The following is a 22,699-nucleotide window of genomic DNA, read 5'->3' as shown; positions in this document are numbered from 1 at the left end:
CAATGTTCTCTGAAGACATGCTGGGCTTTGTGGTGAGACTACAGCTGCAGAAGACACGTCATCCATCGCAGGTTTTCCCACTACACTCTAGAAATGCTCTTGTATAATCTGCTAATCGACTTAACCCTATTAATTCTTCAATGAATGGTTTGAGAAGCAGGCAGTTCAGCTCTCGTCTGACCCTGTAATACTTAATTACTCTCAATTTGCCCAGCCTTTCCAGGATCGGTGACACTGATGAGAAAATGCAGAGGAAATTAAAAAGGGCAAGCAGATAATGGAAACGAATCAAGCCAATAAGCCTGCATCAGATACCAATACAAAGGGGAAAGCTTTTAAAAGCTTGTATTTTGGGTGATCAATATTTATGAGGTCCTCTAAACTTCGTCATATTGTCTGCAAGTTTCAAGAAAAAAGCAAACCTCAATACAAGGATGTAATGGTTAAGAACTAAAATTTTGTCCACTTAAAACATGAATTCCTAGTGGCATTTTTCTGCTATGAGCGAGACATTTTGCAGGCCTTTACAGGCTTTTTATCTGTGCTTAAAGTGGAACTACAGTCAAAATATATTTGTCATGCTATTAAAATTCTAAGAACAAACTTTTTTTTATATCCCTTTAAATACCTGAAAGGGTTAATAGATTTACTTTCATTTTTTCCTGGGAGCATCAAAAGTGTTCTGCACACTGAGCTCTAGATGAGGCTGGAGATTAATCTGACTACTGGAGATGAGGCCGGTTTAGAGCTGGAAGTTTCCTTGAGAAAACCAATGTGCAAGTCCAGGCTTGACAGATGTGTCAGTCTTTGGAAATACTTGAGGACACGAGTTTTGGGGTTTTTTTTTTAGCGCCGCTTCAAATTTGCTTTAAAGCGGGATTGTCAGCCACACAATAAAATTCCATTTACTCATTGCTCTGTTTATTATGCAGTCTACATGCGGTCTGCATTGCAAGCATTCCAATATAAACACAAATGTTTCTGCGGTACTGAATCTTATCTCAGCCAGCCTGACGCCTTTCTGATACATTGCCAGGAGAGGGAAGCTTGTTTATTTCCGCTCCAACATTCCTGCTCCTCACTGATTGGCTGAGGGCAGTTCAGTGTGACAGGCTGAGAAGGTAAATACACTTCACCCCTCTGCAGAAACTGCTGAAATACGATCTATGCTGTGCTCACATGGGTTTACAAAGCAAGCTAGAAATAACAATGCAGTTTCTAGGAGGAAAAAGAGTAAAAGAGGAAATTACATCAAGATTGGCTTCAGTCAGAGGCAGTAAAGATGGAAAATTCCTGGGACAGTTTCTTCTTTATTTACTATATCATATTCACTAAAATGGACAGTATAATACATGTTATGTAAGAAGAAGAAATTTATATCTACTTATATATGTTTTTTTTTTCCTGGGACAGTATGGTTGCCCCTGCTGCTTTAAAAGGGAATTATTTGACATCCGCTAATCAATGATCTTCTACATAAATAAAAACAGGCTCTGCCATTGAGCAACTATGTAGTTCTAGGAAAACATTTGAGCCCAGAGTAGATCTTTATTGACTTCACTGACAAGCCCCTTCCACTGTCTGCAGGAAACATACCAAGCGCTCTTAATAACACGAATATACAAGTGACTACCAGGCACAATATTATTATTATTGCTGAGCTGCCTGTGTAACCTGGAGGTGATTAGCAGGAGCAGCACATGCAGAGCGGAGTGATATTACACTGAACATCTCTTATTGTTTTTCTATTTCTCCCAGATGCCCTTTGTTGCTCTGATGCTCTTGAAATATTCATATTGCTATTGAACTGACTGAGCTAATGAGTGCTGGGGAATGTGAGCAGCCAGGACAGCCACAGACTGACAACTCAGCAGACCTGAGAAGCTTTAATATATCCTTTCTGTACTCTGATCTACGTCTTTGTGACTTCTAGAGTAATAACAGTCTAAATATTTGTACAGACAGACTTCAGTTTACACTTTTATCAATAGTTTTCTTATAAATAAATATTGTAAGGAAGAAGCAAAAAAAAAAAAAAAAAAAAACGCAGCAAGTTTTATTCCTAACATTATTTTCACATCAGTTCCTCTTAAAGTGAACCCGAGGTGAGAGGTATATGGAGGCTGCCATATTTATTTCCTTTTAAGCAATACCAGTTGCCTGTCTGTACTGCTCATCCTCTGCCTCTAATACTTTTAGCCATAGCCCCTGACAAGCATATCAGGTGTTTCGGACATTATTGTCAGATCTGACAAGATTAGCTGCATGCTTGTTTCAGGTGTGTCATTCAGACACTACTGCAGCCAAATACATCAGCAGGGCTGCCAGGCAACTGGTATTGTTTAAAAGAATATAAATATGGCAGCCACCGTATACCTCTCACTTCAGGTTCACTTTAAGACAGAATGATTGTCAGAGTGCACCCTGCGCACTTCCCGCACTTCAGGGCTACTTTTAAGCGGACCTGAACTCAGAATTTCCTCTTTGCTCTAAAAGATGAGCAGCAGCATAATAACCTTTAAAGAGAAAAAATTCTTTGTTACAGCCGATACAAATCCTGCAATAAGTCTGCGGTGTCTACTTCCTGCTTTCATGGAAGCAGAGAAAGGGTTAACATTCTGTGTTTACATATTAGCTGCTCTACAGAGACTCCTGAGCTGACACAGCTGAGATATCAAATCACTCTTCTGATTAGTCACAGATGAGGGAGTATTAGACAGGCTTAACCCTCTAAATACATACAGGGTGGATTTTTCGAGGTTTTCCTTCTGTCCTGTACATGAATTCAGGTCCACTTTAAGAAATAACATTGTATAGCGGACTCCTCAGCAGACAGGAGTGGTCAGTGGTAACCTTGGTGTGCTCTAAGATGACATCATGTCCACTTCTCCAGTGGTGATGTCAGTGCCCGGGAATGAGAGGGCAGCACCTGGCTGTGAGTAAGCGGCTGGCCACGTCGCACGCACGCACGCACGCACGCACGCGCACGCACGCACACACACACACACACACACACACACACACCAGTGTCTGGTATGCAGAGGACATCTCCAGGCAGATGACAAGAGGGTGAGAAACCCAACACAAATATTAGGATGACAGTCATAGTATACAAAGTAACAGGTTATTAAAATGCTTCATAGGAGAAAAGATCATCCTAGTATAAACAATCTTATCAGTCTTCAAACATGTTCCTCTGTGTAACTTGTAATTTATCCATAAATAGCCATGGCTGTATTGGCACACTGCATACCAACTAGCTGCAACATTGAAATCTCTGACAGTTGAAGTGAATAATGTCGATTATCTTGTTTCAGTGGTATCTGTCAAGAGGCAGCAATTAAAGTTTAATACCTGGTACACACCATACAATTCTCCATCAGACGCTCAAATCGATTGTTTCCACCAAGTTCAATATGATTCCCGATCATTTCTCTGATCCATTCTCCAATCACTTCATACAAAATCGATCAGAAATACAACCGTAAATCAAATCGGTGCAGCCGGAAATAACCGATACAACCACTAAGGCCCGCTGCTTGGGGGTTATACTTGACTCAGAACTCTCCTTTAAACCTCACATTGCCTCATTAACCACCACCTGCTATTTCCAGCTCAAAAATATATTCCGTATCCGTCCCTTCCTCACACAAGAGGCCACCAAAATGCTTGTACATGCCTTAATCATCTCCTGCCTAGACTACTGCAACACCCTGCTCTGTGGCCAACCAAAAAAACAGGCTAGCACCTCTCCAATACCTTCTAAATTCAGCGGCCCGCCTCATTCACCTCTCCACACGCTCTTCCGATGCAGCCCCACTGTGCCATTCTCTCCACTGGTTACCCATTACCCAGAGGATCCAGTTCAAACTCCTGACTAACATACAAAGCCCTCCATGAGTTGTGCCCTCCATACATCTCATCACTAATCTCTAGCTATTGTCCCTCCCGCAACCTCCGCTCCTCCCAAGAAATTCTCCTGGCCTCCAAGCTGATCACCTCCTCTCATGCTCGCATCCAGGACTTTACACGAGCATCACCCCTTATCTGGAACTCTCTTCCACAGCCTGTACGTCATGCTCCAAACCTGGACATCTTCAAACGCACTCTTAAAACACACCTTTTCAGACAAGCTTATAACATTCTATAGCCCTTATTTACTTATCTGACACAATGTAATCAGAGGCAAAGGGTCACTGCCTCATCCATCCTCCACCCCCTTACCTAGTGTGTGTCCCACTACCCATTAGATTGTAAGCTCGCAAGGGCAAGGTCCTCCTCCTAATGTTTACTGGTTTTGTCACAATATTTGTGCTGCTTGGAACTCTGTTGTACATTTTGTTAGTGTATCTATGTTCCCCTTGTCCTATTGTGCTTTGTAAAGCGCTGCGGAATATGTTGGCGCTATATAAATAAAAACCAATAATAATCTGATGGGAAATTGCATAGTGTGTACCAGGCATAAAAGGGGCATACACCAACTGAAGCCCACTAAAATGAACTGATTTGTCCATTTTCAAGTCGCATAAAACAAATCTGCATTAATCTCCATCAATTCAGAATCATTTGCAGGTCATTAACCAGGAATAGCAAGGAGGGAAACAATACACTCAAACGCCAGTTGTCTCTTAACCCTCCTGGCGGTTTGCTAAAAATCCGCCAGGGGGCAGCAAATCTGTTTTTTTTTTTTTTGTTGTCATGTAGCGAGACAAGGTCTCGCTACATGATAGCTGCTGCTCAGCGGCATCCCCCCAGCCCCTCTGGCGATCGGAGATCCCGTTCAAAGAACAGGATCTCCTGGAGGGCTTCCCCCGTCGCCATGGCGACGGGCGGGATGACGTCACCGGCGTCAAAGGGGACTCCGCTCCACCCCACAGCGCTCCCTGGCACTGATTGGCCAGGCAGCGCACGGGGTCTGGGGGTGGGGGGTGAGCGTGGCCGCGGCGCGACGAATAGCGGCGGCGATCGCATTGCACACGCAGCTAGCAAAGTGCTAGCTGCGTGTAGCAAAAAAAAAAATTATGCAAATCGGCCCAGCGGGGCCTGAGCGGTGCCTTCCGGCGGCATAGCCCGTGCTCAGCACGGGCTTACCGCTAGGGAGGTTAAGCGACCTTGGTAAGCCCCCGTACACATGAAAGATTATTGACAGTGACAACCAGACACCTTGCACAAGAAGTGTGGCACATATACCAGGCTTAAAGTGAACGGCATATGCAGGCTGTCATATTTATTTCCTTTTAAACAATACCAGTAGCCTGGCAAAATGAATAGGTCAGCCTCCATATCCCTGTCGCTTCCTTCAAAGGAGTTCTTTGGTGGTTGTAAAAAAAAAAAAAAAAAAAAAAAAAAAAAAACCGGGACACTTACCTGGGGCTTCCATCAGCCCCCTGCAGCTGTCATGTCCTGCGCCGCCCTCCTACGATCCTCCGCTCCCCCCCTGGTCTAATTAGGCGTATAATTAGACTGCGGCTGCGCGCTCCTGCGTGTGCATCGGGAGCTTACTGCACAGGCGCAGTACAAGAAAACTTCGGCGCAGTAAGCTCCCGATGACACGCATGGGAGCGAGCACTATTTGAATATTAGACCGGGACTGGCGGCAGGGAACAGAGGATCGTAGGAGGACTGCATGGGACATGACAGCTGCAGGGGGCTGATAGAAGCCCCAGGTAAGTGTCGGTTTTTGTTTTTTAACAACTACCAAAGAACTCCTTTAAAGAGGAGATGTATTGAAAATAAAGTAATGAGTACAATTCTTTTTTTCACAATAGCCATTTATAAATTAGTCAGTGTTTTGTCCATTGTAAAATCTTTCCGCTCTCTGATTTATACTCTGCCATTTATTACTGGTGGTGACATCTTTAGTCTTTTCAGGTGATCTGTACAGAATGTTCTTTTACTGAGAATTCTATGCAGATGGGAATGCCTGCTTGGCAGTTGGAAACAGCTGATATTTGCAACAATGCAACGAGGTTCACAGACAGCATGGCCCTAACATCACACTGTGGGATGGGTTTCACCACATAATCAGCTATACAGATGTCTTCGATGACCTATTCGAGAAAAAGTAAAGATTTCTTGCAGGAAAAGGGGTATTAGCTACTGATAGGGAACAAGATCAATCCTAAGTTAAAGTCCCTCTTTACGGGTCTGAGCGACTGATCAGGGCCATATTATGATGGGTAGTGAGTGGGCGAGAGCATATCCAAAACGTCAGATTTTGTGGAGTGTTCATCATATGATCCATAAAGGGCATCTGGTGAACCAAATCAAAGGCATCTATGGTTCTGTGTGGAGTGCGAGTAGAGGCCAGCTTGTATGGTGTGCCCAGAGGAAACCCACGCAGACAGAAAGAACATACAAACTCCATGCAGATAACGTCCTGGCACTGCAAGAGGAGTTCTATCCGCTAGGCCACTTGTACAATAAGCAAGTATCAGAACTAGACCATGGAGCAATGGAAAGGGGCGGCCTGGTTTGAGGAATACAATAATGTCTTTTAAATCAGGAGGATGGCCGAGTGCGTGTGTGTTTATTGCTGGGATGTGCTGAACAAGTGCAATTCATTCACTTCCCACCTTGCAACTTATAGGACTTAAAGAATCTACTGCTAATGTCTTGAGCCAGACACCACAGAGTACCCTCAGAGGTCTTGTGGAGTTTATGCCCCAATAGGTCAGTGCTGTTTTAGTGGCACAAGCAAGAATTACACAGAGGGAGGTGGTACTCAGCTGATCAGGCTCAGTTTCATTGCCAGACTAGAAGCTCTATTGGGCAGGGTTCTCTTCTCCTCCTGGGTCATGGCTTTGTCACTGCTCTATAAGTAGTAACCCACACCTCTTATTCAGTGTTCAGGCATGCTTAATATGCTGGCACATTGCAAATAAAGAATGACAACAATAACAATGATTAGTTGTGCCTTTCTACCCTTCCAATCTCCCAGAGTCTACCAGATACAGTCCATCATACTTGAGATGGGATCAGATGGGTAGGTGTGACTGTGGTTGCTGTCCACAAGCCCAGATGCAATAAGACCTGACAGGGTTCCTTATAGAAGCAGTTAGATCAATCTAGTACTGACAGAGACCCAATAGGATTAATCACCTTTGGAGAACCAATGTAAAAGTATGGCACATGATTAGCCACACAGCTAGAGCCGCATTTTTTGGGGTATAGTGATTGGTTTACTAGAGATTAGCCCGATACTCAACTTTGGCTTTGGACAATAGAAGGCGACTAGTGATTAGGGTTAGAGCTAGGCATCTTTTTAAAACTAGTTATTACGGTACTTACATCAGGCGTGTGTACAGTAGCCCCTAACCCACAAGCGATCTGCCCAGCATCATATATTTCAGTGCAGCCGAATGGCATAGGTTGTAACACCACATATGTCCAGCGCTGACACGCTGTGGAATTGTCTGCCACAAGAGAACCGCAACCGCAACAGCGCTCAAATGTGCCTCCATGGGGCGCTGCCTGTCCAGCACTGGTACTGAGCGCTTACAAGCGTTCGGCTTGTGCAGGAGAGCAGCTGCCAGTCTGAAAAAAGGCCTAAAGATGTTGCCACCTAAGATACATTTTAGAATATAAATCTGAGAGAGGATTTTACAATGGGCAAACACTAAGTAAATAATTTTACTCATGATGTTATATTCACTACAGTTCCTCTTTAAGCAATAAAGCGCAGCATGCGTGTTTTACACGCTTGCAGGTCCCACCCAGCACTACTGGCACCTCATTAGACGGCAGGCTTCAGTCCAGCTCACATCGGGTGGAGAAATACAGTCGTGCTTCATAAAATGAGCTAGGCCACAGCTCAAGCCGATTTCTATGGCAACTGCCAACAACAAACATGGGAGCAGGTACATCCCGCTCCTCTAATAATTTCCAGGATATAACGGGAATCCCTCACATTTCCTGTACAGATTATAAAAGACTAGTTTTAGTCAACACCGTCTGGAATGTCTCAGAAACGTCATTATTGGTTTCATCACCTCACAACTGGTAAATACAGCAAACTAGTCAAGAGTTTGTGAAGTGACAGGACTGCCTAAAACAAACAGGATAGTAGCCTGAGAAAACTTGATAGCTTCTGTAGCACTGAGTAGAATCACATGATCAGTTCAGTAAGCACTAGAAATGTTAATTAAAGTGGACCTGAACTCAGACCTCCTCTCTGCTCTAAAAGATACACAACAGCATAATAACCTTTAAACAATAAACATTTCTTTGTTACAGCGGATACAAATCCTAAAATAAATCTGCAGAGTTTCTACTTTCTGATTCATGGAAGCAGACATATTGTTTACATCCTGTGCTTTCAAATGGGCAGTCATGTGAAACGGGAGGATGAAATCACAACTTGTGATTAGACACAAATGAGGGGGAATTAAACAGGCTCTTCTCTTTAAATAAATACAGGGTGCATTTCTCTATGTTTTCCTTCTGTCCTGTGCAAGAGTTTAGGTCCACTTTAAAGGTGGCCATACACTTGCAGATGGCCTCCAGATTTGACCAACAGAGAGGTCCCTCTCTGATCAAAACCTGATCAGAGAGGGATCTATTACCGCCACACTACTAAAGGACCATTTACACTCTGGGGGGCCATGGTCGTTTCCAAACTGGATCTGGCCCCCGTGTTGCGAAGCTACGCACGGCTATAGGGATTTGGAAGGCAAGCCTGTTAATGGTATAGGCAGTACTTTCCGGTCCGACTCGGATGAGGAGAAACACTGCGTATTCTGCACTAGGGGAAGCGGGCCTTAAAAGTTTAACAGGTTTCACCCTGACTACTGACAGGCACCCCCCCTTCCTTCCTTTCCAGTGTCTTCACCCAGCTAATATGTGCTCCCCCGTGCCTGTGCAGAGCGTTAGCAGCGGAGCGTACGGCCGGCGTGCTCTCCCTTGTCCTCTCCCCATTCCCGCTGGTGCGCCTGGACCCCCCCGGCAGGTACATAGTCACATAACGTACATTCTGTCAGGTCACGGGATACAGGTAGAGATAGAGATAGGACACAGATGGAGTGTGCGCGCCACTAAAAAGTCCAACTTTTTTTGTGATCATTTGAAAACTGATAGCTTGAGAAGAATGCATTATCGACTATACGGGTGCGGCAAGCATTACAAAGGTGGCTGTAGGCCCAAGGCAGTGTGTTGACACGTCACTGCAGAGGAGAGAAATGGTCAACACACAGTGGTATGTGGGTCCAGCATGACAATACCTCTCTGTGCTTATCCCCGGGTCAGGTGTGCTTGAGGCTACATTCACAGTGTGATATTGCGGAGCTGCGTTATAAAGTCTTATAACGCAGCTTACCTCACTGCAATTCTAATCCTGTGGAACGTTCACAGTGCGACATCAGCGTCGCACTGTAACTTGTAGCGTTATGGTAACGCACTTTTCATTGCCTGTATGCTTTACTGTACTTACTCTGTATGCGAGGGTAACACAGCGTTAATGTGCGTTACCACTTTTTTTATTTTTAGTTGTGTTGTGAATTTAACGGCGCATTACACCGCAACGTCTCACTGTAAATAAGTTTCCATTGTTCCTCACCTTGCCTCATAGAGACATAATACATCACATAGCTTTATAACATTGGTGTTCCACAGGAGAAGTGTCCAAACTTGTGTGCATGTGTACGCACATTAAAATTGTGTCTTATGTGGACGTCTTTCAAGCCTGTTGTAGGCTCTTGTGGACTACTGGATATGAGGCCTTTCCAGGTGTTAATATACGTTTTCATGCATCTTTTAATAGTCTTTGGAGAGAACATTCTGAACGTACTCAGACAAGATCATACCTAGCGCCCTAGATGCCACAATGCCATGAGCAGGGGTTTCAAACAAAAGTTGTAAGGGTCAGCTGGATAGCATACTGCTAAGGCTGATGCCTGATGTAGGATTTGAGCCCTTGACCAGTGTGAGAATCCCGGCTGCAGCCAGTATGTAAACCAGTAAGGAGTCTTAAGGCAAGGCCCCCTAATGATCCTGGTCGCCCGTGGAGCGCGCCATAAGTGGCTGCAGCCCTGAAGTGCTTGGGCCGAATCCGCAGTTTCCCCGCAGGCAAATCGCACGGGGAAACTCTGACATAGGAAACCATAGCACCGCCGGACGAACCGCTTACCTTAGCGATTCGGCCGACAGGGGCACAGGACTGCTTGCATTAACAACTGTTGCAGTGGAGTACTAAATGTGAACCTGATGTGCTACCTCAATGAGCACATTCATTTGTCAGAAGAGTGCCAAGACTGGCCTGTCAGTCACAGGATCCGAAAGCCAGCTGACCCCACCAGCAGGTGACACAGCTTGCTGCCATTGTGCACAGACAAAGCAAGCAGTGAAGAGGTAAAGAACATCTATCCCAGGGCCAGAGGCCAAAGGTTCTTCTGTATGTCAACATTCTACAGGCCTCACTGCCCCTCCCCTAAGCTTATCTGTCACACCTAGATCCAGTGTCATATCCAGGCCATAGCAGGCTGCAAAGTGTCACTGCACACAGGAAGCAGTGCACAGATTAGGCCTGTAGTGACTGTGGGTGACTTATCAACCCTTGAGCTGGGAAAATCTGATAGGCTTACTACTGCATGGGCTCTGCCTGCCAAAGGGAAAGCCTAAAAAAACCTGTTGAGAGAAAAAAGATAGGAGATGACTGAAAATCTCTCACCGCTTCAATACACCACCCCGCCCCTTACCATGCTAAAGCTAATACGAAGTACAGCAGTACCTTCATAAAACAGAAACACATTACTAGTGTTCTCCAATGGAAGCAGAAAAAGCAAACGTGTCAAAGATAAATCCTAAAATAAAGTTAGATACCTACAGTACCTGAGCAGTGGGAGTATTACATTGTACTGTACTGTATGTGGAGATGTATGCACTGAACTGCGTAAAGCAGTATAACGTGTAAAGTCTTTATGCACAAGGAGTAGAGCGAATGAAATACACTACATGCAATGCATACTGTAAGACTTCAAGCACACCTGAACTGAGAGAGATATGGTGGCTGTCATATTTATGTCCTTTTAAACAATACCAGTTGCATGGCTGTCCTGTTAATCTTTCAGGCATCAGTAGGGTCTGAATCACACACCTGAAACCAGCATGCAGCTAATTCAGTCACACTTCAGTCAGAAATATCTGATCTGCATGCTTGTTCAGGGTCTATGGCTGGAAGAGAATCAGCAGGACAGCCAGGCAATGTGCATTGTTTAAAAGGAAACGCATATGCCAGCCCTCCGTTGTGCTTTAAGAGGAACCGTAATGAAATTAACATAATTAATAAAACTGCTTACATTTTACAATCACAGAGGCGCTCACACGCTTTATGGACCTGAACCAGTTTTTTATGCTCCTATACTGCCTGATGAAGCGGGACTGTTGACCGCGAAACGCGTTGCGACTTTATGGAGTGGTGAATAAATTGTATATATATTTTTACTCTGCATTTGAGTATATGTCCACTACCAGAGGGAGGTAAGTCCACCTCGACTTCCCTCTTTTTATCGTTTTTAGAACATTGTTTTACTCTGCTTGGCGCCTCTGTTCGTACATATTACAGCATTACATTTTACAATATTCATTTATAAATGATTTACCGTAGTCAGTTTTGAAATCTTTCCTACTCCGATTTACATTCTGAAATTTATCACAGGTAGTGATATCTTTAATCCTGCCAGGCGATCTTAGCGGATTGTTCGTTTACTGAGAGTCCTATGTACAGAGGGAGAAAGCGCTTGCTTGGCAGTTAGAAACAGCCGTTTCCCACAATGCAACAAGGTTCACAGACAGGTAACTGTCTGGGTCATGGTCCTGACATCACATTGTGGGAGGGGTTTCACCACAATATTAACCATACAGATGTCCCTGATGAGGTAAATATTTTCTCATGGGAAAGGGGGTATTGGCTACTAATTGGATGACGTTCAATCCTTGGTTAAAGTTCCTCTTTATAGTTCTCTCTTTTCACAGATACTGGACTGTATTTACTATTTTTGAGGTCAGGTTGAAATTATTGACCTGTTATTTTATACATTTATTTTTCCATTGGGGATACGATGTCATTATGAAAATGTATGTAGCCTGGATATAGACCAATCAAATGCAGCAGCAAAAAGAAGTTCCTCTTTTCACAGGTGATTCTACTTAACGCAGTTCAGCGCATACACCCCATTCTTATTATTTAGTATTTATACAGCGTTGACATCTTCTGCAGCACTATACAGAGTATATTGTCTTGTCACTAACTGTCCCTCAGAGGGGCTCACAATCTAATCCCTACTATAGTGTTGTGTTTATGTATGTATTGTGTAGTGTATGTATTGTAGTCTAGGGTCAATTTAGGAAGCCAATGAACTTATCTGTATGTTTTTAGATGTGGGAGGAAACCAGCGTCCTGGAGGAAACCCGCACAGAGTGGAGTACGTTCAGATCGTGCCCTGGCTGGGATTTGAACTGGAGACCCAGCGCTGCAAGGCGTGAGCACTAACCACTATACCACTGTGATGCCCCCAGTCATCCTTATGTCTGTTATAAGGATGAAATAATGACCTCAGAGGCTAATGACTGCTTACCACCACCCTGGGCATCACATTAGCACACCAGCTCATCTCCATATCCATAATAGGCAGCTGTGATGTTGTGTATGGTTATTAGCCTCAGAGCAGTAATTTGCTCTGTCCTCATCCTACACAGTACATTTATGAACATATTTTACAGCTCTTTTAGTAAAAGTTCTATAAACCACGCAATTCTCTCGACAGTACTCAAGAAAAATACAATGCAGTCTTTTAAACCTACAGCCTATAGCCACAGTGGTAAAGATGCACGCTGATAGCACCCGTTACACTGGTGGCTCGATGACATCTAGTTAGTGTCTATTTTGGCGTTTCCTATAAGGAACTGATTTTACCATCATGCTTCACAGAACAGACCACTTTTAAGGATGTGAAACAAGATGCTTCTTTGCTTTAGTGTTTTTCTCAGCAATTGTGTTTTCTGCAAATTCAGGGAAAGCCCAAAGCAGTCTGAAAGCAAACCTGAGGCGAAAATAAACTTATGATATATTTGTATTTGTAGTACAGCTAAGAAATAAAACATTAGCAGCAAAGGAAACAAGTCTTGAGCTCAAACCCATTAGGAGCGATTTCTAATGGCTAATGATTTGAAAAAGCTCTTGCTAATGCAATGCTATGGGGGATTTTTATAAAATCACATTGCTCAAGTGGGATCACACCCATAGAATTACATTAGCAAGGATTTTCAAATCGCAAAACGCTCAGAAAAGTGCTCCTAGTGGATTCCAGCCCTCATATTGTTTTCCAGTACAGGAAGAGTTAAAGTAAACGTCAGTTATCTATGCAAAAAAAGCTTCTCTGAACTATTTGACCCAACTGGGTCCAATACAGTGCTGTTTGCTGAAGCACTTAACCACTTAAGGCAGGGGTGCCCACACTTTTTCGGCTCGCGAGCTACTTTTAAATTTGCCGAGGCCAGGAGATCTACCAACGTCTCAAATGCTAAGCACGCCCCCCCCCCCCGCGTAGGTTAGCCAGGTATATGTGCCTGCAGCATAGGTTGCGTTCCCTCAGTGTAGGTTAGCCAGGTATATGGGCCCTCAGTGTAGGTTAGCCAGGTATATGGGCCCTCAGTGTAGGTTTGCCAGGTATATGGGCCCCCCAGTGTAGGTTAGCCAGGTATAGGGCCCCCCAGTGTAGGTTAGCCAGGTATAGGGCCCCCCAGTGTAGGTTAGCCAGGTATAGGGCCCCCCAGTGTAGGTTAGCCAGGTATAGGGCCCCCCAGTGTAGGTTAGCCAGGTATAGGTCCCTTCAGTGTAGGTTAGCCAGGTATAGGGCCCCCCAGTGTAGGTTAGCCAGGTATAGGGCCCCCCCAGTGTAGGTTAGCCAGGTATAGGGCCCCCCCAGTGTAGGTTAGCCAGGTATAGGGCCCCCCAGTGTAGGTTAGCCAGGTATAGGGCCCCCCCAGTGTAGGTTAGCCAGGTATAGGGCCCCCCAGTGTAGGTTAGCCAGGTATAGGGCCCCCCAGTGTAGGTTAGCCAGGTATGGGGCCCCCCAGTGTAGGTTAGCCAGGTATAGGGCCCCCCAGTGTAGGTTAGCCAGGTATATGTACCTGCAGGCGGAGGAGAAGAGGCGGCGAGGAGAGACTCTGGCAGGCCAATGGGATGTAGGAGAGAAGCGGCGGCGAAGAGAGAGGCGGCGCGGCCGCTACGTCATGGCTGGGGGCGGCGCCGGGCACGTTACACACGCACATTACACAGGCTGCCCTCCGCCGCCCCCAGCCATGACGCAGCGGACGCGCCGCCTCTCTCCTCGCCTGCATGCATTCTATTGGCCAATGGCCAGCAGCTAAACACGAGCTGCTGGCCGCAACAAACATTAACGAGACGCGGCCAAGAGGCCGCGATCTACCAAGGAGGCGGTCGCGATCTACCGGTAGATCGCGATCGACCTATACTGCAGTCATAAAACCCCTTAAGGACCAGAGCCTTTTTTTCCATTCGGACCACTGCAGCTTTAACGGTTTATTGCTCAGTCATACAACCTACCACCTAAATGAATTTTACCTCCTTTTCTTGTCACTAATACAGCTTTCTTTTGGTGCTATTTGATTGCTGCTGCGAGTTTTACTTTTTATTATATTCATCAAAAAAGACATGAATTTTGTCAAAAAAATGACTTTTTTAAATTTCTGTGCTGACATTTTTCAAATAAAGTAAAATTTCCTATACATTTGAGCGCGAAAGTTATTCTGCTACATGTCTGATTAAAAAAAAACCATTCAGTGTATATTTATTGGATTGGGTAAAAGTTATAGCGTTTACAAACTATGGTGCAAAAAGTGAATTTTCCCATTTTCAAGCATCTCTGACTTTTCTGCGCACCTGTCAGGTTTCATGAGGGGCTAAAATTCCAGGATAGTACAAATACCCCCCAAATGACCCCATTTTGGAAAGAAGACATCCCAAAGTATTCAGTGAGAGGCATGGTGAGTTCATTGAAGATTTTATTTTTTGTCACAAGTTAGCGGAAAATGACACTTTGTGACAGAAAAAAAAAAAAAAAAAAAAAAGTTTCCATTTCTTCTAACTTGCGACAAAAAAAAAATGAAATCTGCCACGGACTCACTATGCTCCTCTCTGAATACCTTGAAGTGTCTACTTTTCAAAATGGGGTCATTTGTGGGGTGTGTTCACTGTCCTGGCATTTTGGGGGGTGCCTAATTGTAAGCACCCCTGTAAAGCCTAAAGATGCTCATTGGACTTTGGGCCCCTTAGCGCAGTTAGGCTGCAAAAAAGTGCCACACATGTGGTATTGCCGTACTCAGGAGAAGTAGTATAATGTGTTTTGGGGTGTATTTTTACACATACCCATGCTGGGTGGGAGAAATATCTCCGTAAATGACAATTTTTTTTTTTTTTTTTTTTTTTTTTTTTACACACAATTGTCAATTTATAGAGATATTTCTCCCACTCAGCATGGGTATGTGGAAAAATACACCCCAAAACACATTATACTACTTCTCCTGAGTACGGCGATACCACATGTGTGGCACTTTTTTGCACCCTAACTGCGCTAAGGGGCCCAAAGTCCAAAGAGTACCTTTAGGATTTCACAGGTCATTTTGAGAAATTTCGTTTCAAGACTGCTCCTCACGGTTTAGGGCCCCTAAAATGCCAGGACAGTATAGGAATCCCACAAGTGACCCCATTTTAGAAAGAAGACACCCCAAGGTATTCCATTAGGAGTATGGTGAGTTCATAGAAGATTTTTTTTTTTTTGTCACAAGTTAGCGGAAATTGATTTTAATTGTTTTTTTACACAAAGTGTCATTTTCCGCTAACTTGTGACAAAAATAAAATCTTCTATGAACTCACCATACTCCTAACGGAATACCTTGGGGTGTCTTCTTTCTAGAATGGGGTCATTTGTGGGGTTCCTATACTGCCCTGGCATTTTAGGGGCCCTAAACCGTGAGGAGTAGTCTTGAAACCAAATGTCGCAAAATGACCTGTGAAATCCTAAAGGTACTCATTGGACTTTGGGCCCCTTAGCGCACTTAGGGTGCAAAAAAGTGCCACACATGTGGTACCGCCGTACTCAGGAGAAGTAGTATAATGTGTTTTGGGGTGTATTTTTACACATACAGATGCTAGGTGGGAGAAATATCTCTGTAAATGACAATTATTTGATTTTTTTTACACACAATTGTCCATTTACAGAGAGATTTCTCCCACCCAGCATGGGTATGTATAAAAATACACCCCAAAACACATTATACTACTTCTTCTGAGTACGGCGATACCACATGTGTGACACTTTTTTGCAACCTAGGTGCGCTAAGGGGCCTAACGTCCTATTCACAGGTCATTTTGAGGCATTTGGATTCTAGACTACTCCTCACGGTTTAGGGCCCCTAAAATGCCAGGGCAGTATAGGAACCCCACAAGTGACCCCATTTTAGAAAGAAGACACCCCAAGGTATTCCGTTAGGGGTATGGTGAGTTCATAGAAGATTTTATATTTTTTGTCACAAGTTAGTGAAAAATGACACTTTGTGAAAAAAACAATAAAAATCCAATTTCCGCTAACTTTTGACAAAAAAAACCTTCTATGAACTCATCATACACCTAACAGAATACCTTGGGGTGTCTTCTTTCTAGAATGGGGTCATTTGTGGGGTTCCAATACTGCCCTGGCATTTTAGGGGCCCTAAACCGTGAGGAGTAGTCTTGAACCCAAATGTCTCAAAATGACCTGTGAAATCCTAAAGGTACTCATTGGACTTTGGGCCCCTTAGCACAGTTAGGCTGCAAAAAAGTGTCACACATGTGGTATCGCCGTACTCAGAAGAAGTAGTATAATGTGTTTTGTGGTGTATTTTTACATATAACCATGCTGGGTGGGAGAAATATCTCTGTAAATGACACATTTTTTATTTATTTTTTTTTACACACAATTGTCCATTTACAGAGAGATTTCTCCCACCCAGCATGGGTATGTGTAAAAATACACCACAAAACACATTATACTACTTCTCCTGAGTATGGCGATACTACATGTGTGACACTTTTTTGCAGCCTAGGTGCGCTAAGGGGCCCAACGTCCTATTCACAGGTCATTTTGAGGCATTTGTTTTCTAGACTACTCCCCACGGTTTAGGGCCCCTAAAATGCCAGGGCAATATAGGAACCCCACAAGTGACCCCATTTTAGAAAGAAGACACCCCAAGGTATTCCGTTAGGGGTATGGTGAGTTCATAGAAGATTTTATTTTTTGTCACAAGTTAGCGGAAAATGACACTTTGTGAAAAAAAACAATAAAAATCCAAATTCCGCTAACTTGTGACAAAAAATAAAATCTTCTATGAACTCATCATACACCTAACAGAATACCTTGGGGTGTCTTCTTTCTAAAATGGGGTCACTTGTGGGGTTCCTATACTGCCCTGGCATTTTACGGGCCCAAAACTGAGTAGTCTGGAAACCAAATTTCTCAAAATGACTGTTCAGGGGTATAAGCATCTGCAAATTTTGATGACAGGTGGTCTATGAGGGGGCAAATTTTGTGGAAACGGTCATAAGCAGGGTGGCCTCTTAGATGACAGGATGTATTGGGCCTGATCTGATGGATAGAAGTGCTAGGGGGGTGACAGGAGGTGATTGATGGGTGTCTCAGGGGGCGGTTAGAGGGGAAAATAGATGCAATCAATGCACTGGGGAGGTGATCGGAAGGGGGTCTGAGGGGGATCTGAGGGTTTGGCCGAGTGATCAGGAGCCCACACGGGGCAAATTAGGGCCTGATCTGATGGGTAGGTGTGCTAGGGGGTGACAGGAGGTGATTTATGGGTGTCTCAAGGTGTGATTAGAGGGGGGAAATAGATGCAAGCAATGCACTAGCGAGGTGATCAGGGCTGAGGTCTGAGGGCGTTCTGAGGTGTGGGCGGGTGATTGGGTGCCCGCAAGGGGCAGATTAGGGTCTAATTTGATGGGTAACAGTGACAGGTGGTGATAGGGGGTGATTGATGGGTAATTAGTGGGTGTTTAGAGGAGAGAATAGATGTAAACAATGGATTTGGGAGGTGATCTGATGTCGGATCTGCGGGCGATCTATTGGTGTGGGTGGGTGATCAGATTGCCCGCAAGGGGCAGGTTAGGGGCTGATTGATGGGTGGCAGTGACAGGGGGTGATTGACGGGTGATTGACAGGTGATCAGGGGGGATAGATGCATACAGTACACAGGGGGGGGGGAGGGTCTGGGGGGGTCTGGGGAGAATCTGAGGGGTGGGGGGGTGATCAGGAGGGAGCAGGGGGCAGTTCAGGGACTAAAAAAAAAAATAGCGTTGACAGATAGTGACAGGGAGTGATTGATGGGTGATTAGGGGGGTGATTGTGTGCAAACGGTGGTCTGGGGGGTGGGCAGGGGGGGGTAGATCAGTGTGTTTGGGTGCAGACTAGGGTGGCTGCAGCCTGCCCTGGTGGTCCCTCGGACACTGGGACCACCAGGGCAGGAGGCAGCCTGTATAATACACTTTGTAAACATTACAAAGCGTATTATACGCTTCCTATCCAGCGATCGTCGGGTTAACAACCCGCCGGCGCTTCCGATTGGCCGGCGGGTTGACGTCGCGGGTGGGCGGAGCCTATTGCCGGCGGATGCGCGCGCATCCCAGCGCGCGATCCCCGGCCAGAGAGTGCCCCAGGACCTGACACCAATCTGCGTTACGTGGTCCTGGGGCTGCCACTTTGCCGCCGCCAATATGAAGTAGGCGGTTGGCAAGTGGTTAAAGTGAACTTAAAGTCAAAGGAAAAATACGAGATTTACTCACCTGGGGCTTCTCTCAGCCCCCTGCAGCCGATCGGTGCCCTCGCAGCCCCGCTCTGACGCTCCAGGACCCGCCGGCAAACACTTCCGGTTTGGCCGTCACCGGCCGACAGGCATGGGAACGCGAGTGATTCTTCGCGTTCCCAGCCTGTATATCGCCCCCTATGCTGCTATTGCGGCCAGGAGGTGGGGTAGCAGAAAATTAAATGATTCGCGGGAGTGGTCCTTTAAGGCTTTGTTCTAAAATTGAAATCGCAAACGCCAGCGTTTCGCGATTTTGTGAGCGATCCCCACCCTCCCGGCGCTTACCTTTGCGCTATGAAAAGCGCTTTTAAGGAGAGATTTGTTTTTTCACTTCCTGACGCAAGTGAACTCTTTGACCCGGAAAAGAATAAATACAATGTATTTATTCCAAAAAGTGCAAACGCAATTGCCACATAAAGCAATTTGAGCATTTCGCATTTTCCTATACCTTCCATGGTGGCAAAAACGCCCTAAAATGGTACATGCAGCGCTTTGCTGAGCGGAAAGCAGATGAAACGTGCCGATATGAACTATATAATAAGGATTCATTGCACTAGCGATTTTAGGGCGTTTTTTAAAATCGCCGGCGCTAAAAAAACAAAACAGCAAGACACCCTGGGTGTGAACGAGCCCTAAAGGACAATTCCATTTCCATTACAGTACAGCCATCCTATGGATCTGAGTAAACTCTTGAATGAACTCGACTTGCCTAATCTCCATGCTCCCATCCAGTGACTGACTGAGCATTACCTTGTACTCCTACTGTGCTGCGTGATCTGGTTTGCATGTATTCCTGTATGGTCTTATTGCTGTAGGTCACCCCTAAATGTTGTCTGTAACCTTAACCTATGTTGACGCTTTATAAATACAATGAACAGAGCGCACTGATAACCTGCAGGCTAGTGACACATCTGTACAGCGCCGCAGTCACACGAGGAATCAGGTGCCCATGATGCCATCAGAATGCATGCAGTGGAATAGGGCCTTATCACTCAACGCATTACGTACAATCCCAGTGTCTGTAAAGGTTCCCGCCAACGGTACAATCTCCTAGCGTATCGACTGTACGGCTGTTCTGTCGATTAATATATAAAGGTGGCCATACACGATACAATAAAATGATCCAATTTTACAACAATTCGATAAAAACGATCGGATCTCCCGAAAAAAAGCGAACTTTTTTTTTTGTTTTTTTTTAAATTCGACTGAAAAATACGATTGGATTTCCCATTTTCTTCGATTTTTATCGATCCGGATACTTTTCTTCAATCTTTCTAAGGATTGTATGGTGTGTGTTAGATTGTCCATTTTTTAATATACACACCCTAGAAATTTTGTCAGAGTTTCCAATCATTTTTATCATAATTGGGGAAAATTTGAACATACAGTGGAGGAAATAATTATTTGTCCCCTCACTGATTTTGTAAGTTTCTCCAATGACAAAGAAATGAAAAGTCTCAAAAAAGTATCATTTCAATGGTAGGTTTATTTTAACAGTGGCAGATAGCACATCAAAAGGAAAATCGAAAAAAATAACCTTAAATAAAAGATAGCAACTGATTTGCATTTCATTGAGTGAAATAAGTTTTTGAACCCTCTAACAATAAAAGATTTAATACTTAGTGGAAAAACCCTTGTTTGCAAGCACAGAGGTCAAACGTTTCTTGTAATTGATGACCAAGTTTGCACACATTTTAGGAGGAATGTTGGTCCACTCCTCTTTGCAGATCATCTCTAAATCCCTAATGTGTCGAGGCTGTCTCTGTGCAACTCTGAGCTTGAGCTCCCTCCATAGGTTTTCTATTGGATTAAGGTCCGGAGACTGACTAGGCCACTCCATGACCTTAATGTGCTTCTTCTTGAGCCACTCCTTTGTTGCCTTTGCTGTATGTTTTTGGTCATTGTCGTGCTGGAACACCCATCCACGACCCATTTTCAGTTTCCTGGCAGAGGGAAGGAGGTTGTCGTTCAGGATTTCACGATACATGGCTCCGTCCATTTTCCCGTTAATGCGATTAAGTTGTCCTGTGCCCTTAGCAGAAAAACACCCCCAAAGCAAAATGTTTCCACCCCCATGCTTGACGGTGGGGACGGTGTTTTGGGGGTCATAGGTAGCATTTTAATTCCTCCAAACACAGCTAGTTGAGTTAATGCCAAAGAGCTCTATTTTGGTCTCATCAGACCACAGCACCTTCTCCCAGTCACTCACAGAATCATTCAGGTGTTCATTGGCAAACTTCAGACGGGCCTGCACATGTGCCTTCTTGAGCAGGGGGACCTTGCGAGCCCTGCAGGATTTTAATCCATTGCGGTGTAATGTGTTTCCAATGGTTTTCTTGGTGACTGTGGTCCCTGCTAATTTGAGGTCATTCACTAACTCCTCCCGTGTAGTTCTAGGATGCTTTTTCACCTTTCTCAGAACCATTGACACCCCACGAGGTGAGATCTTGCGTGGAGCCCCAGAGCGAGGTCGATTGATGGTCATTTTGTGCTCCTTCCATTTTCGAACAATCGCACCAACAGTTGTCACCTTCTCTCCCAGCTTCTTTCTAATGGTTTTGTAGCCCATTCCAGCCTTGTGCAGGTCTACAATTTTGTCTCTGACATCCTTGGACAGCTCTTTGGTCTTTCCCATGTTGGAGAGTTTGTAGTCTGCTTGATTGATTGATTCTTTGGACAGGTGTCTTTTATACAGGTGACTAGTTAAGACAGGTGTCCTTAATGAGGGTGACTAATTGAGTAGAAGTGTCTAACCACTCTGTGGGAGCCAGAACTCTTCATGGTTGGTAGGGGTTCAAAAACTTATTTCACTTAATGAAATGCAAATCAGTTGCTATCTTTTATTTAAGGTTATTTTTTCGATTTTCCTTTTGATGTGCTATCTGCCACTGTTAAAATAAACCTACCATTGAAATGATACTGTTCTGAGACTTTTCATTTCTTTGTCATTGGGCAAACTTACAAAATCAGTGAGGGGGTCAAATAATTATTTCCTCCACTGTAGGTGTGTGGTACATTGGTCATATTTTTGAAATGTTACAATCAGTCAGAAAAATTGATTGAAAATCTTAAATTGAACAGATATTTAACAAATTGTATGGTGTGTGGCCACCTTTAGTCTGATCAGACTGCTTATCCCCCTCCATTGGTGGGCCCAAGTGATAATTTCCAATCGATCGCACCGCTCGGCCGAGCGTTCTAGAAATGGGATCATTAATAGGCACCTTGAAGCTATGCACGCACCTGCGGATTTTTCCAACGACTGGCGTTTTTAGCATGACGTCCCCAGGTGGGCACAGGAGCACTCGCCTCGCGATAACTAAAGACCGACACAGTGTATCGGACCTTTAAGATCCCAGACACTGCGCAAAGTACCGCGGTCGCTGAAAGTGTCCCTCGTGCCGCCGTGTACGTTGCGTGATCTTGTGCTTAACCCGCCGACAGGAAGAGACGTCGCTAGTGAGGGTCGTCAAGAAGATGTTGCAGGAGCCGTCGGGCGGTGAGTACGCAGCTTTAGATTTGCCACAGTAGGAAGCGGAAGTCAGATTTTTGGTAAAATATACTTAGCAGTATTTACTTACTACATCAGCTTTACAATGCACTGAGTAGGGACCCATTCAAAATGTAGCCAGGAGTCCCTATAATTTTTTTATTCGCACCCAGTCTTTGAATGTGAGCCTTATAGTAGATTGAGGCCCAGTGCATACCGGGCGGACCCACTGGCCGCATCCGCCTAAAAATCCGCGTGGCTAATGTATCTCTATTGGCTGGTGCACACCGGCGGTTTGAGGTTTTTAGCAAACCGCAAACGTGCCTCTTGCTGCACGTTTGCGGTTTG

At 44.8% G+C, this 22,699-nt stretch overlaps 1 protein-coding gene across 5 annotated transcripts in view; it reads right to left on the bottom strand.

The window, feature by feature from the left end:
• The window catches only part of ARHGAP17 (Rho GTPase activating protein 17), a 186,367-nt gene that overhangs the window by 109,164 nt on the left and 54,504 nt on the right, over window positions 1-22,699 (bottom strand). For 4 of the 5 annotated variants that reach the window (XM_068244287.1, XM_068244291.1, XM_068244289.1 and 1 more), the window contains exon 1: window positions 7,732-7,807. The exons of the other annotated variant lie outside the window; for it this stretch is intronic. In XM_068244287.1, coding sequence (XP_068100388.1) covers window positions 7,732-7,793 — 62 coding nt within the window. In that variant the 5' untranslated portion in view covers window positions 7,794-7,807. Of the gene's footprint in view, window positions 1-7,731; window positions 7,808-22,699 lie in introns of those variants that run through there. 5 annotated transcript variants of the gene reach the window in all.

Source organism: Hyperolius riggenbachi, chromosome 7 (genome assembly GCF_040937935.1).
Source record: "Hyperolius riggenbachi isolate aHypRig1 chromosome 7, aHypRig1.pri, whole genome shotgun sequence".
Classification (NCBI taxonomy): domain Eukaryota; kingdom Metazoa; phylum Chordata; class Amphibia; order Anura; family Hyperoliidae; genus Hyperolius; species Hyperolius riggenbachi.
Note: the sequence above shows the minus strand (reverse complement) of the source record. Positions and strands in the feature narration are given on the sequence as shown.